At 37.4% G+C, this 17,327-nt stretch overlaps 1 protein-coding gene and 1 pseudogene across 1 annotated transcript in view; both read right to left on the reverse strand.

Moving 5' to 3' along the window:
* The window catches only part of MCPH1 (microcephalin 1), a 219,724-nt gene that overhangs the window by 151,875 nt on the left and 50,522 nt on the right, over window positions 1–17,327 (reverse strand). Inside the window, exons 10-11 of the mRNA XM_053597745.1 lie at window positions 3,096–3,133; window positions 1,484–1,646 (exon numbers count right to left, since the gene is read on the reverse strand). Coding sequence (XP_053453720.1) covers window positions 1,484–1,646; window positions 3,096–3,133 — 201 coding nt within the window. The remainder of the gene's footprint in view (window positions 1–1,483; window positions 1,647–3,095; window positions 3,134–17,327) is intronic.
* Window positions 16,630–17,157, reverse strand: LOC128589860 (fatty acid-binding protein 5-like; annotated as a pseudogene).

The raw sequence follows: 17,327 nt of genomic DNA on the forward strand, positions 1-17,327 counted from the left end.
ATTTCTTTTTTCTTCTTTATAATTTCACAGATGGAAGAGTTATTCTTACCATAGATCCTAGCAGCCTCAGTATAGCATTTTTCTTTCTTTATGAAGTTGAGAACTTTCACCTTTTCACTTAAAGAAGGCACTTTACAGCTTCTCTTTGGCACGTCAGAATTGCCAGCATCACTACTCTTGAATTTGGGGGCCAAGATGAAGTCGAACAAAGGAGACTTGAATACACACACTGCGATGGGATGGCCCAGAGAGCCCCAAGTGACTCACAGATGGAGCATCCACAGTGCGGACGGAGTACTGGGTAAGGGGAGGAGCCCTGACCCGACCAGGATGAAGCAGGAGCGAAGATGTCACCATACTGCTCAGAAAGGCATGCAACTTAAAATTTATAAATTGTCTATTTCTGGAATTTTCCATGTAATGTTTTTGGACTGTGTTAACTGAAATTGCAGAAAACAAAACCGAGGATAAGGGCGCGGGTGTGGGTGTCTATTGTATTTCACACAAATAAACACAAACCAGTACTAGTACATATTAGGTGAGGTAACCCCCAACTGCCACCAATACAAGTGGGACTCATATTTGGAATTTCCACCTTTCCCACTCCACAACTTTAAGCACTAATCTCTAATGCCTTAAGTCTCTTGCAACAGGGAGCTGCAGGGCTAAGTTATAACATGGAAAAAAGACGACAGCCATTCTCAATAATATACCTTTAGTTTTTGCATATTATAATTCTATGGGCCAAATTAACACAGTATTAATATAATACATTCTTGGGGCAGGAGGGGAGAGGGTGGATATTCGACAGATACAAAATGGTAACTCAAGTAACAAATGATGCTACTGCTATCAGAAAGCAATGCTTCTGATTGACCTTAGGTCGAGGATCAAAGTAAAAATAAAACTATTAACAGACAACTTCAATTTTAATGAGTAATGAACACACTGATATATTTTCTAAAACTACCTTTAATGCACAGAAATAAGGACAAACAATGTTAAAGCTAGATATACATGAGATAAAACACATCCAAATGGGATTAAAAGAACATGTTTCATCCTAAGTAAATCCATCTGTGAAAACAAGCACTGAATTCTTTTGGCTTTTCAAACCATCACTAGCATAGGTCACATTATTTCTTGGTCAAACACAGAGGAAGGCTCGTTTGACTGTGGGAACACACACTTTACATTTTCGTTCCGCATCTTTCCAATTTTATTCCTGCTTTATCTTGAAGGCTGCTCATTTCCTGCACCCCACTCTCCCATCTCCTTTCCCCCCCAAGAACTTGGCTCTGGCTCGAGGGTGCCAGCAAAAAGAGAAGAGCTCCAGGGAAGAGCAGTCCGCCCTGCTCACACAGGAGTGTGCAGATACCCAAGGGTGCACATGGGCAGGAGACCAGTGTCATCACCTCAGGATGAGCAAATCTGTCACAACGGTCTTCTGTTTTAAAACATGTAATTCAAGTGCAGAGCTTACCCATTCATAAGAGAGAACCCAGCAGCCGCGTGCAATTCCCAGCAGCACATTCAGGGTGCGAAGAGGCTCCCCGGAAAGCACATGAGTGGTGGTCTCACAGACTTCCCGAGCAAATGAAAAGCCTTTCAGTTTATTCACCACCTGGATGACAACATTTTGCTTTCTAGCAAATAGAGGAAGAAACCAAAGTGTTTGTATGTGCTGCATATGAACATCAAGGTGATTACACTAAATAATAATAAAATAACTAAAAAGCTAAAATTTTAAATTTACTAATATTTCAGTTACACTGCTCGTGTCTTAATGACTTGATATTTGGATAAATTAAAAAAAGAAACAGATCACGAGGGTAGAGAAGATACACGCATGTGAGTCAAGATCTGGGCCCCTTTACCACTCCAACCAGAGCATTGGTACTTATTTTGATTGTGAAAAATATGACATTTGGAAAAAATAAAGGCAAAAAGGCAAAAGAAAACAAACACAAAAGAAAAAAGTAAAACCTCTAAACTAGATGCTCTCTATAACTCTTCACTTCTGAATATCTAATTTTCTCCGTCCCCAGTCTGGCAGCTGCCAGCTGTTTGTTGGATGTGACAGTAAGTAACAAGTCTCTTCAAGGGATAGTTAATCTGTACGGAGTCAGAAGGTCCCACTTCTGCTTTCAGCTCACACAACAAGTCCATGTGAGGAACAAAGAGTAAGAGAGGATATGGCGTAAATGAAAAGTTTTATCTTTAAACCTTTAATGAGAAAATAACTATTTCCCCCAAATACAGACTTAAAAAAATAACGTACCCACATTCAATATTCATTTCTGTATTAGACTATTGAGAATGTTCAATATATTTCATAATATATTAATAAAAATTTTCAGTGAGTTTCTTTTTTACTATGTAATGTATGGTGTTTTAATTATCAATACTTTTATTTTTAGGCCATGAGCAGGAAAAGGATCCTAATGTCTGCTCTTTATGTAGCATATTTTTCACTGAAATGTTCCAACGTGGGATGAATGTCTTAAAACTTTATAAAACCTCTGATTGATATGAAAATCATGGTTTTCCCCTTTAAACAGGAATTCAAAAATCTGTTACAAAGACTGTAGCACTATATTTTTGTTGGATGTCCTTTATTATGTTGACTGTTTAAGGGAGATGTCAGAGCGTGCAGCACGCTGTTAACCCTCCACAAACATGGAGGCAGCAGCTCTAGAGCCCTCTGGGGAACTTTCTACCACAGTATTTCTTTAAGAACCTTAAGGGGAAGGTTTTGGTCAGCGTTCCTCCGTTTATTGAATGTTCATTGGGTGGGAGTGGTGGACAAACAAAACCATTTTAACCAGGCAAAAGGAATAGCAGAAAGAAAGAAAAAAAAAAAGCACAAACCCTCATAATGCAGACTAAACAACTCTCAAAAGTTTTCAGTGCTAAACCATTCACATTTAACTACAATTTTTATTTTTAATGATTTTCTCGTTCAGGTATTTTGTAGAGTGAAAGTAATATTACAGATTCATGAATTGCCTAAAAGTACTCAGAATTAGAGTATATGGGAGAAAAGGTTAAAATTTTACATTGAATAGAAAGTTATCAAAACAAGGAATACTTACTCAGATGGCATGCTTGTCATGACTAATGTTCTTGTTGGCTAGAGATTTCAAAAGAGAAGGAACAAAAAACAGTCAAAAATATAAAAAATATTTTTCCCACAGAAATAAACTTTAATAAGTTTTTTTTAAAAGTTACATCATTTAAAAATAAACATTTAAGTATATATCAAAGAAAAAAACTTCATATTCCTGGAAAAAAACAGCCTAAGAGATAGAAACTCAGATACTATCCCAAAATCAATCCACAATAATCCAGACATGAGGTAGAAGAGCAAAAACAAATACTTCCCGTTAGAAGTCTGTGTGACAGTCAGCTAGCAGAGCTCTGAGCATGTCATCCTTCTTAGGGAGTTCACACTAAGGAGTGAGAATAGCGTTTCTGTAGGCTGAACAACTGCTTTCCCTAAGACTTCCAGGCCACCACTTTCTCATTTCACACAAATGGGCACAAACATTTGTGGCTCTGTTACGTGGGTCTAAATCCCTTGTACACAGTGGCCTGTGTACAAGGGATTTAGATAATGGGACTTACTTGTTCTAATGGCATCTGCTATTAATTGGAATTGTAAATATTTTTTAAATAAAAGATTTTAAATCTTTTTTAGTTTCATAAGAAATACATACTGACTGCAAAAAAGTTAAATGCTATGGAAATACACGATTAGAAGTATGAATTTCCTGTAATTCCACCAGCCAAAAATGACTAATGATTAACAATTTGGTAATACATTCAGCTAATGTTCATTCCATTGGAGTGCATGTGCATGTGTGTGCGCACGTGTGTGTGTATAAGCAGAAATGAGTTCACATTACTCATCTACTTTTGTAATTCACACGAGATACTTCAAATGCACCAACTGTGTCTAATGATATAGTTCTCAGAATGTATGTCCATAGTTGGGTGAGGTGCGACTGTATGTTATATGGAAACATACATACAGTCATCTCTACATGTATTGTGGGGGGATTGGTTTCAGGACCCCCAAAGGCACTATGGTCCATGGATGCACAAGTTCCTTATATAAAAATGGTGCAGTATTTCCATATAACCTACCTATGTTGTTGTTTATATTTTAAATCATCTTTAATTACTTATAATAAAGATTTAATTAATTTAACTAATAAAAATATGTAAATTTAAATCATCTTTAATTACTTATAATACCTAAAATAATGAAGATTACATATAAATAGTTGTTATGCTGTATTATTTACAGAATAATGACAAGAAATCTGTATATGTTCAATACAGGTAGAACTATCCTTATTTTTTCATGAATCTGCAGTTGGTTAAATTCATGGATACAGAACCCATGGATATGGAGGGCAAACTGTATTTATTTATTCTTTAACAACTAAAATTGTTTATGGCGTGACGTTCTAAAACAAATTTTTTAATTTCAAATTAATATGAAGTTACAAATTTTTAGGTTATATTGTTTTTACTTCTAAGGTAAAGTTCACATTGTAGTTGAGCCCCTGAGTGCAGAACATACCGTGCACATTAGGCAAGATCCCACCAATTGCCCTGTCTCCTCCCCGCCTCCCCTTCCCTCTCCCTTGCTAGAATATATTTGTGTTTTATCATTCACGTAGGTGTGTAGTTGTTTATATATTGGTTTCATATTAGTATTGAGTACATTGGATATATATATATATTTTCTATCTTTAATATACTTTACTAAGAAGAACGTGCTTCAACTCCATCCAGGTAAACACAAAAGATGTAAAATCTCCATCTTTTCTTGTGGCTCATGGTATACATATGCCACAGTTTGTTAATCCATTCATGGGTTGATGGGCATTTGGGTTGTTCCCAGATCTTGGCAATTGTAAACTGAACTATAATAAACATTCTGGTGCAAAAGACTTTGCACCATTGTAAAATGATTTTTGTTTTTCTGGGTAGATACCTAATTATGGAGAAACTACACTTCATATATGTGTGTATATACATATTATATGTATATACATATAATAGATCTGTTAATCTATTCTATTAATGTCTTATCTATTAATTTCATTCAAGAAAAGGGAACCATGGGCAAGAGCCCTATCAGTGTCAGGAAAGGAAGGGCTGAATAGAGTCAAGTCAACCATGGGCTTACACAGCCCATCCCAGGCTGAAAGAGAGGAATTTTTCCAAGGAAACCCCAAACCCAAAATTGAAGTCTAAATGGAAAGAAAAGGTATATAGAAGTCAAGAATATCCAAACAAAAAAGAATACTGTGTTCCTATATCCTCCCAGCTTGTGGCTGTTAAGATGTCTGTAAGACTACAGGCTCATTTGCAGCAGTTCTCAACCTGTGGGTCGCGACCCCTTTGCAACAATGAAAATACATCCTGCTTATCAGATATTTACATTATGTTTCATTACAGTAGCAAAATTACAGTTATGAAGTAGCAACGAAAATAATTTTATGGTCAGGGGTCACCACAACATGAGGAACTGTATTAAGGGTCGCGGCATTAGGAAGGTTGAGAAACACTGATTTATAGGGTCTCTAGAGACAAGTACACCCTACCAGAGGTCCTCAAACTTTTTAAACAGGAGGCCAGTTCACTGTCCCTCAGACTGTTGGAGGGCCGGTCTATAGTTTAAAAAAAAACTATGAACAAATTCCTATGCACACTGCACATATCTTATTTTGAAGTAAAAAAACAAAACGGGAACAAATACAATCACACCGCCTCATGTGGCCCATGGGCTGTAGTTTGAGGACCCCTGCTAGGTAGGGGTTCTCAACCCTCCTAATGCCGCGACCCTTTATACAGTTCCTCATGTTGTGGTGACTCTCAATTGTAATTTTGCTATTGTTATGAATCGTAATGTAAATATCTGATATGCAGGATGTATTTTCATCGTTACAAAGGGGTCGTGACCCACAGGTTGAGAAACGCTGAACCAGTGTGAGTAAAGACAGCATATGTTAAGGCTGTGTGACAGAGGTACCCTGACCTGAAATACAGGGATGAAATGAATAGTGATCTATAATAAGAGTAAGCATATCTGTTTTTCTGATTTCATAAGCCAGGAATTTGAAAATATAACCAGTATGATCCTCTTGATTAATCAAGGAAATTCCAAAAGTGACATGTATTTTGGTCTCCAGGATACTTGGAAATGAAATTTTAAAATGAGATGGACAAAAGGATAAAGATATGACAAAGTAAATAGAGTAAAAAACGTTAAGATTTGTGAATCAAGGCAGGAGGGAAAAATGATGGGTTGACAAAGTAACCACAAAGTGAAGGTACAACCTCTGATTCTTCTAGTGTGGCCACTGGTGAACATGGTTTAAAGCCTAGGACGTTCACATGTATTCACATATTTCTCATGGGTTTTCCTGTATTCAGCAAACGTGAGAAGGAAAAAAAAAAGCAAAAAAAAAAATATCTTAACAAGTTAGTTAAAATTATGATGATTTTGGTAATGAAAAAAAGTACAAAAAATTATGTTATATGGATTGCCGCAAAAAACAGCTGAAAGCTTAATCTTATTATTTGTAATATATTAACATCAAATTTTACTTTCCCACTTTTGTTCACTTTTCTGATATATTTAAGTATTTCAAAGTGTCTATTAGAGAAAGCCTATTACAGAAAGAAGAAAAACAGTACTTTTATGGTTTTGACACTGTTACTTAATGAGAAAAAAATCTTGGAGGATGCTGTCTTAACAGGAAAAGCACTTGTCCAGACTGTCACGCAGCATTGAAAGGTGCTTAGAGTAACTGTCAGCAAGGTGCTCACGCGGGATAATCTGCTGACCAGCAAGAGACAATTAAAATACTGTATTTAAGCAAAAACATTTTTTTGGAAGTTCTAAAGGAGTAGGGAGAGAGAGAATATGAATATTTGGAAAATAGTCTAGTTGATGTTGTTTTAGTAAGATCAAAGATAAGTCAAATTAAAAAAATGTACTTGTGGGCGGCGCCTGTGGCTCAGCGGGTAGGGCGCCGGTCCCATATGCCGGAGGTGGCGGGTTCAAACCCAGCCCTGGCCAAAAAAAAAAAAAATAAAAAAATAAAAATGTACTTGTTTTATTAGTGATAAAAAGAAACATTTAAGAAATAAAACACTCTTTGAAATCTTTTGGGTTAGGTACCAGTTCTTTGGCAAACAGTAAAACTACTTTTCTTTAAAACGTAGAATAAGAAGATATAGTCACAAAGATGACTGATCTTGTTTACTACTGACATAAGCCCACCTAATTATATGGCACTATCAGGATCAGATATCTACATGAATTTTGACTATAGAGAGAAAAAAAGCAAATCCAATATGGCAAAAGATAAATTCTGGAAAAGCATCTTCAAATCACTTCCTATGGAGAGTCTGTTATCTAGATCTGCTGGAAGCCAGGCAACTTAAAACGCCTTCTGATTCCACCCGTGGGCCCCAGAGTCCCAGGTTATTTTAAACGAGTAGCACACTACAGACAGTCTTCATATTGTTGCTATTCCCCATTTTTAATCTGATAAATTTATGTGCTAAAAAGCTGGGTTCACTGCAGAATCCAGGGGCTAAAAACTTTAATTTCTTCTATTAATGATTTCAAAATTTAATGGTTCTTCCTTATACGTGTATCATTTTTTCCCTATTGTGAACTGTTTATTGGGAGAAGTCCAGAGATTCTTACTACTCAGGTTGCTTTTTCTTTTTTTCACATTTATAAAGTAATTTTACTTTTTTTAAAAAAATTTTTATTTCAGATTGATGTGAAGGTACAAATGTTTAGGTTACATTGTTTTCAATTCTAAGGTAAAGGTCAAGTTGTTTTGGACCTGCTGAACACCCTCACGTTGTGCACAGGAGGTGAGATCCCGCCAATCCCCCCTCCTCCCCCTCCTCTCCCTCTCTCTCTTCTCACTCTTGCTAAACTATACCTGCGTTTTTTTCTTTGTGGGCATGTAATTGTTTATATATTGGTTTCATATTAGTATTGAGTACATGGGATACTTTTTTTCCATTTTTGTGAAATTTTACTAAGAAACTGTTTCAAAATCTACAGACTCCATCTTTTTTTTTTTTGTAGGGACAGAGTCTCACTGTACCACCCTCGGGTAGAGTGCCGTGGCGTCACACGGCTCACAGCAACCTCTAACTCTTGGGCTTATGCGATTCTCTTGCCTCAGCCTCCCGAGCAGCTGGGACTACAGGCACCCTCCACACCACCCGGCTATTTTTTTGTTGCAGTTTGGCCAGGGCTGGGTTTGAACTTGAACCCACCATTTTGCACTGTTGGTGGGATTGCAAACTAATACAACCTCTATGGAAAGAAGTATGGAAAATCCTCAAAGAACTAAAAGTCAACCTTCCTTTTAATCCCTCCAGGCCATTACTAGGTATCTACCCACACACAAAAAATCATTTTACCACAAGGACTTGTGCACTAGAATGTTTATTGACACTTAATTCACAGTTGCCAAGGTGTGAAATCAAACCAAGTACTTGTCAGCCCGTGAATGGATTAACAAACTGTGGTATATGTATACTGTTCAGACAATGAGAATTTTTTCAGGTATTTGTTGGCCATTCGTCTATCTTCAGAGAAGGTTCTGTTCAAGTCTCTTGTCCAATTATAAATGGGGTTATTTGTTCTTGTTGATTAATTTGAATTCTCTGTAGTTTCTAGTTATGAGCCCTTTGTCAGATTTATAGCAGGTTGCTTTTTCTAACAACAATAACACCTTTCCTTAACATTCTCAAATATTACAATAATTGTGATCAGTATAGCATCAATATCAGTTTTGAATACTCATTATCTTGAATAAAGACTTTAAAATTTTATAGTAAAAGCAAAATAAAGTGTACTTCTTCATAATTCATCATTACTGTCCAAATTGTTAAAATAATATGTACTTATCCTCTCCCTATGTCTTTATCTAGAAAACTTAATCCCTAACTCTAAAGCCCCTTCTGGGTCTACGCATAGGCTCACCTCCTGGCTCTGAACATGGAGAGAGATCAGAAGCAGAGATACAGATCACAGAAGGTCAAGTTCTCTCATAACCCTTCCTTTTTCCACTTACCAGTATCCGGGCTGGGGTGGGAAAGTGGGCAGGAGCAGGCACACTTGGGTGTGTGGAGGGGAAGGGGGAGAAAGGGTGTGCTTGAAGAACAGGGCTCATGGGAGGACAGTGCAAAGGGCTCTCACTGGTTAAACCTGGACCATCTGGACAATCCCCTTTCTCCCCAAGCTAAGGAAGGTAATGAACTTGGGGGAAAATGTGCAAATTCCTGGGATTTTCTGGCACACATTTCTATCTTTCAGCTTCTCAAGAGTTATATGGCAATTCTAACCTTTGAACTGTTTGATGTCGAGTTTCCTATTTCTTGTCCCTCCTCTTTGTTAAAACTGTACTCAAAGAAGTGGAACACCACAGCAGAAAATAATAACAAAACAAAAGAAAAGGCACAACCCTATTAATGCTCAGATAAGATTTTAGTGCCTTTTTAAATAGTCAGAATGAGATCATAAATAGCAAATATATTAAAAAATGAAAAGGAAACAATAAATAAAGCAGTATGACTCAAAAAAGTTTTTAAAATGAAAATCATTAATAATGAAGACCAGAATCAGAAGTGCTTTACACCAAGTTGCCCTGTTTGAAAGTCACTGTATATTACAGTATTTTCTTGTAGAGACTTACAATGGATATATGAACTAAATCTCAATTTGTATCCAAAAGCCACAAAATGTATGCCAAAAGTCTATTTGAAATGCCTCATATTTTATTGTTTTAACAAACTCTATTTTAATGCCTCATTGATTTTGAATTGCAGTTTTTAATGTGTCACTTTTCATTTAACCCTTTCCCTCATGAATAATCCCATTTTTATTCCTTTTATAAAAAATGTAAATCATCCTCATTTAATATCCAATAATTGATAAACCTAAATGTTATTTTAAAAGCAATAACTTTTAAAAAGAGTACAATTAAAAAGACTTAGGAAAAGGCAAAGGAATAAATATCTTATGGTTGGGAAGAAATAATTGTTTTTCTAGAGAAGAGATGGAAAACCACCCACATGTAAATTAAAATCTAGCCTTCAGGACAAATAAATGCAGCTATGCATTTCTGTATATACAAGAGACATCATATCTGAGGAGCATAACAAATGAAGCAGCTTTTCCCGATAAAATAATCTCCCTGATGTCAGTGGAAATAAGCAGTAAGATCTGCAGGCCGCCTGCTCCTTCCTCCCTTCCTGTCTCTAGTTCACACTCTTGGCTTCCCCCTCAGGCTGTGGCAGTTCCAGGAGCCATGTCCAGCCTCAGCAGAGCTCCAGGAACCAGGGAGATTTCATCCCAGGACTATCTGAGCGGGAGAACACTTTTTCCAGAAAGCCCCCAGTAAGACTTTCTTTTACATCTTATTGGACAGAAATGAGTCATGGTCTCAAACTAATTACTGGTAAGAGGAAAAGAGTGACTGTGCTGAGTTAGACCAGTCACCAGGGACAGAGTGCATGCTGGGGAGGGTGGGCAGTGCAGCAGCCAGTGGCACTCACACACGAACAACTCCCCTCCTTACTAAAGAGGAGGTTCGTTGGTTGGGCGACTTGCACTTATCTACAGTTCCTTTACCTGCAAACAGTCTTTTTTTTAAAACATAAGGATTCCAGTTAGCACTTCAGCAAATTATTTTGTTTCAGTTGCTGCATATTTCAAACAGACTTATGTGATAGTTCTAAACCAATTTACCATGATTTACTATCATTCACTTAACATCCCCCATATGGTACATTAAGCCAGACCTTACAAACTAGCATCTAGAACTACTGTAGAACCTCTGTATGTTGACCACTCAAGGGCTGTAACAAACTGGTCCACATATGGAGGTGGTCAACATAAGGAACTTCTACTGAGTACATGTGGTGCATGACCAGTCTATGAAAATTAGGTCAACTTCTGGGGATGCTCAATGTAGGGAGGGGTCGACCGTGGAGGTTCTGCTGCATTTGAATTGGGCTCACACATCTGCCCTCTGCCCAGTGCACGAGATGCCTGCCAGCAGATCTTAAATCAACTTCTTCAGATAGCGCTTCTCTGTGCCTGTGGCTCTCTCTCAGTGGGGACTGTGCTCTGACCTTGGCCTCTAACCTTACATGGCCCAGGATGACCACTGAGGGCACAAGAGGATTTACCCTGACTGGTCTCCATTTCTACCAGAGTACATCTGATAACTGCTGAACCACGTTATTTCATAATGCATGTAAAAAATCAGTCATTCTGTACTGAACAATTTAAAAGAGTTCTTTGAAGATTCCATTTAGTATTTTGTATAGAAATATTTTGTTTCCCTCACACATAACAGGAAAAAAATAACATGCTAATGGGAGATGAAAGCAACTGTCTGGCCATCAGAGGCAGCTGATTTTTAGATGGATTGGTAAAGCAACATCTGCTGGTGGCGCCACACCTGTTAAAACGAGCACATCCCTATCATTGCCAATTTTAGGTACACTTTGCCAAAAGTGATTTATCAAAGCAAGTGCAGCTCACTCAAACAGCTGTGTTTGAAATCAAATCAAAGGCACCTTTGGGTGTGGTGAGCTCATCTGCAATATGATCGCACCCAAGGACCTACCCATGAGACAGGCCCTGTCATTCTGCATACATCAGGGCTGAACAAGGGGACATTATGTACATGGGTATTTATAAAGGGTATCATCCTTGAGGAAGTGTGACAATTTATTTAATATGTAATAATAATATACTGAGGCTGAATTTTCAAGAAAAAAATAAACAGCACCTGTCAACCATAAAAGTATATACTTCTAGACAACTATGCCATCAAATGGCAAACAAACAAAGTCCTGGAATTACTGTAAACCACATGCATAAAATATTAGGGTTTCTGTTACAGCAGTGAAGTACTCATCCCGGGACCTTTTTCTTAGCAGTTAAATAATATATTGTAACCAGAAAGTGGCTCAAAGAGCCTATTTTCCTTACTCAAGAAGGCTAATGTGTCCTGGTGGCTGCCTTATCATCTGCCCCTAGATGACTGTGTATGAGGTCTGACAAGTTCGTGAACATGACACAGTGTGCTCACATTGGCACTGTACAAACAACTTGGTAAGGTTTTATAACCTTGGTTTCTCAATGTCAAACACCTGTGTTCAGGTGGACTTGTGCTGGTATGCATTTGATCTGGTATGTAATTCTTTAATTATAATAATTATTTTTTATTAAATCATAAACACATAGATCATGTATATATTAATACATGGGGTACAATGTATTGATTTCATATAGAATCAGGAATGCTTACATCACACTGGTTAATATATACCTCATCTTGTTTACTCAATTATTGTGTTAAACATTTATTCTCTATACTAATAGATCAGACATGTACCCTTGCATTATGCACCATAGGTGTGATCCCACCATTCACCCTCCCTCGATCTGACCTCCTCCCTCCCCTCCCATTCCCCCACCTCCCTCCTTCATCCTGGGCCATAGTTATGATCTACTCTTCATATGAAAGTGTGAGTAATTGTTAATTGGTTTCTTAATAGTACTGAGTACATTGGATATTTTTTCTTCCATTCCTGAGATACTTTACTAAGTAGGGTAAGTTCCAGCTCCATCCATGTAAATGTAAAAGAGGTAAAGTTTCCATCTTTTTAAAGGCTGCATAATATTCCATGGTGTACATATACCACAATTTATTAATCCATTCGTGGGTTGATGGGCACTTGTGCTTCTCCAATGACTTGCCTATTATCAATTGAGCTGCAATGAACAATCTGATGCAAATATCTTTGTTATAAAGTGATTTTTTGTCTTTTGGATATATACCTAGTAGAGGAATTGCAGGATCAAATGGCAGGTCTACTTTTAGATCCCTGAGTATTCTCCATATTTCTTCCCAAAATTAGCTTACATTCCCACCAGCAGTGTAGAAGTGTTCCCTTTTCTCCACATCCACACCAACATCTGTAGCTTTGGGATTTTGTTATATGAGCAACTCTCACGGGACTTAGGTGATATCTCAAAGTGGTTTTGATTTGCATTTCTCTGATGATTAAAGATGATGAGCATTTTTTCATGTGTCTGTAGGCCATGGGCCTATCTTCTTCAGAGAAGCTTCTGTTCAAGTCCCTTGCCCACAATGTAATGGGATTACTTGTTCTTTTCTTATTAATAAGTTTGAATTCTCTGTGGATTCTGGTTATCAAACCTTTGTCAGAAGCATAACTTGCAAATATCCTCTCCCATTCTGAGGGCTGTCTGCTTGCTTTACTTACTGTGTTCTTGGATGTGCAGAAGCTTTTTAGTTTGATCAGATCCCAGTAATATATTTTTGGTGTTGCTTCAATTTTCCAGGGGGTCCTGCTCATAAAGTATTCTCCCAGGCCAATTTCTTCAAGTAGTTTCTCCGGCACTCTCTCCAAGAATCTTTATAGTTTCATGTCTTAAATTTAAATCTTCTATCCAGTGAGAGTCAATTTTTGTTAATGGTGAAAGGCCTGGGTCCAGTTTCAGTCTTCTACAAGTCGCCAGCCAATTCTCCAAGCACCATTTGTTAAATAGGGAATCTTCCCCCAATGTACATTTTTGATGGGCTTATCAAAGATCAAATGATGATAAGTGTCTGGGTTTATTTCTTGGTTCTCAATTCCGTTCCATACATTTACCTCTCTATTTTTGTGCAATACCATGCTGTTTTGATCACTGTAGATTTATAGTATAGTTTGAAGTCTGGTAGTGTGATTCCTCCTGATTTGTTTTTATTTCTGAGTAATGTCTTGGCTATTCGAGGTTTTTTCTGGTTCCATATAAAATGAAGTACTATTTTTTCTAGATCTTTAAAATATTAAAGATGGTGGTGCTTTGATAGGGATTGCATTAAATTTGTAAATTGCTTTGGGTAATATGGACATTTTAACAATGTTGATTCTTCCTAGCCATGAGCATGGTATATTTTTCCATTTGTTAACATCTTCAGCTATTTATTTTCTCAGAGTTTCATAATTCTCTTTTTTTTAATTAGTATTAGATCATAGCTGTGTACATTAATGTGATCATGGGGCACCACGCACTGGTTTTATAAACAGTTCGACACATTTTCATCACACTGGTTAAGATAGCATTCCTGGCGTTTTCTTAGTTATTGTGTTAAGACAATCATATTCTGCATTTTACTAAGTTTCACAAGTACCCTTGTAAGATGCACCGCAGGTGTAATCTCACCAATCACCCTCCCTCCGCCCAACCTCCCCCCTACCTCCCCTCCCTATCCCCCTTCCCCATATTCTTAGGTTTCCCATCCAAGTACTAACCAGGCCCGACCCTGCTTAGCTTCCAAGATCAGACGAGATCGAGCGCGTTCAGGGTGGTATGCCGTAGACATATTCTTAGATTATAACTGGGCTATAGCTTTCCTATGAAAGCCATAATTTAGTTTCATAGTAGGGCTGAGTACATTGGATACCTCTTCCTCCATTCTTGAGACACTTTACTAAGAAGAATATGTTCTAGCTCCATCCATGTAAACATGAAAGAGGTAATCATAATTCTCTTTATAGAGATCGTTTACATCCTTTGTTAGGTAAATTTCCAAATATTTAATCTTCTTTGGCACAATTGTAAAGGGAACAGTCCTTGATTGTTTTTTTCGGCTTGATTATTATTTTTATTATTATTTCTTTTTCTTTTTTTATTATTAAATCATAGCTGTGTACATTAATGCAATCATGGGGTACAATGTGCTGGTTTTATATACACTTTGAAATATTTTCATCAAACTGGTTAAAATAGCCTTCATGGCATTTTCTTATTGTGTTAAGACATTTATATTCTACATTTAGTAAGTTTCACATGTACCCTTGTAAGATGCACTGTAGGTGTGGTCCCACCAATTATCCTCCTTCCACCTATCCTCCCCCATCCCTTCCCCTCCCTTTCCCCTTTCCCCATATTCTGTAGTAGGGCTGAGTACATTGGATACTTTTTCTTCCATTCTTGAGATACTGTACTAAGAAGAATATGTTCTAGCTCCATCCATGTAAACATGAAAGAGGTAAAGTTTTCGTTTTTTTTAAGGCTGCATAATATTCCATGGTGTACATATACTACAATTTATTGATCCATTCATGGGGTTGATGGGCACTTGGGCTTCTTCCATGACTTAGCAATTACGAATTGGGCTGCAATAAACATTCTGGTACAAATATCTTTGTTATAATGTGATTTTTGGTCTTCTAGATATATAAGAGAGAAATTGTAGGATGGAATGGCAGGTCTATTTTTAGATCTCTAAGTGTTCTCCAAACATCTTTCCAAAAGGAATGTATTACTTTGCATTCCCACCAGCAGTGCAGAAGTGTTCCCTTTTCTCTACATCCACGCCAACATCTCTGGTTTTGGGATTTTGTGATGTGGGCTAATCTTACTGGAGTTAGATGATATCTCAAAGTAGTTTTGATTTGCATTTCTCTGATGATTAAAGATGATGAGCATTTTTTCATATGTCTGAAGGCCACACACCTGTCTTCTTCAGAGAAGTTTCTCTTCAAATCCCTTGCCCAGCCTGCGATGGGATCACTTGTTCTTTTCTTGCTAATATGTATGAATCCTCTGTGGATTATGGTTATTAAACCTTTGTCGGAGACATAACCTGCAAATATCTTCTCGCGTTCTAAGGGCTGTCTGCTTGCTTTACTTACTGTGTTCTTGGCTATGCAGAAGCTTTTTAGTTTCATCAGGTCCCAGTAATGGATTTTTGGTGTTGCTTCAATTGCCCGGGGAGTTCTCCTCATAAAATATTTGCCCAGGCCGATTTCTTCAAGTGTTTTCCCTACACTTTCTTCTAGTATTTTTATAGTTTCATGTCTTAAGTTTAAATCTTTAATCCAGTGAGAGTCTACCTTAGTCAATGGTGAAAGGTGTGGGTCCAGTTTCAGTCTTCTACAGGTTGCCAGCCAGTTCACCCAGCACCATTTGTTAAATAGGGAATCTTTTCCCCACTGAATTGGCTTGTCAAAGATCAAATAACGGTAAGTAGCTGGGTTCATCTCTTGGTTCTCTATTCTGTTCCATACATCTACCTCTCTGTTTTTGTGTCAGTACCATGCTGCTTTGATCACTATTAATTTATAGTATAGTCTGAGGTCTGGTAGCATGATTCCTCCTGCTTTGTTTTTATTTCTGAGTAATGTCTTGGCTATTTGAGGTTTTTCCGATTCCATATAAAACAAAGTATTATTTTTTCAAGATCTTTGAAGTATGACAGTGGAGCTTTAATAGGGATTGCATTAAAATTGTATATTGCTTTGAGTAGTATGGACATTTTGACAATGTTGATTCTTTCCAGTCATGAGCATGTATGTTTTTCCATTTGTTAACATCTTCAGCTATTTCTTTCTTTCTTTTTTTTTTTTAGCCCAAACATATTTATTTATTAACCAAAGAGAGGAACCTAATTAAACCAACACTTTGAAATAGTTGCATGTAAAATATATGTGATAAAGATAATTGGATAGTTATGAAAAAAGAAAAGCAGTATGGAGACTTGCTCATTGAACTGAGCTTATTCATTCTCATAACTAATTCCTGCCAAGAGTGATGATGGAATTTCTATTCTACTTTTTCATAGGCCTGAGTACAGGTGACATTGTTCATGATGCATTCCACCACTAATTTCCCATCTGTCAATTTTGTTATCGTGCTTTCTTTTCCATTCCATTCTTGATGTTGAACCAATGTGCCATCTGTATAGTTGCAGACAGTCTGAGTTTTTCAGCCATCAGCTGTATTTTCTACAAACTTCTCTCCCAAGACACAAGAAAACTGTGTTGTTTTCAAAGTGCTTTCAGTTTTTATGGTGAGGGTTTTGCTGTCACAAGTGATGATACAATCTGGTTTGGCCATTGCACCCATTTTTCATAGAGCTAGCCCCACTCCTAGTTCCTTCATGTATCCATCAAAGCCTTTGCTGTTCACCAGGTGCCATCTTCCTACAAGCTGCTTAATGGTGGCCATGGTGGGTGCAGGTGGCGGGTGGGCGGCGCGAGCAAAGGACAGTCTGGTGTGGGGCGCTGGCTGTACATGAGCTGGCGCCTGCTTTATCTCTTCAGCTATTTCTTTTCTTAGAGTTTCATAGTTCTCTTTATAGAGATCTTTCATGTCCTTTGTTAGGTAAACTCCTAAATGTTTCATCTTCTTTGGCACTACTGTGAACAGAATAGAGTCCTTGACTGTTTTTTCAGCT

Source organism: Nycticebus coucang, chromosome 7, assembly GCF_027406575.1.
Source record: "Nycticebus coucang isolate mNycCou1 chromosome 7, mNycCou1.pri, whole genome shotgun sequence".
Classification (NCBI taxonomy): Eukaryota; Metazoa; Chordata; class Mammalia; order Primates; family Lorisidae; genus Nycticebus; species Nycticebus coucang.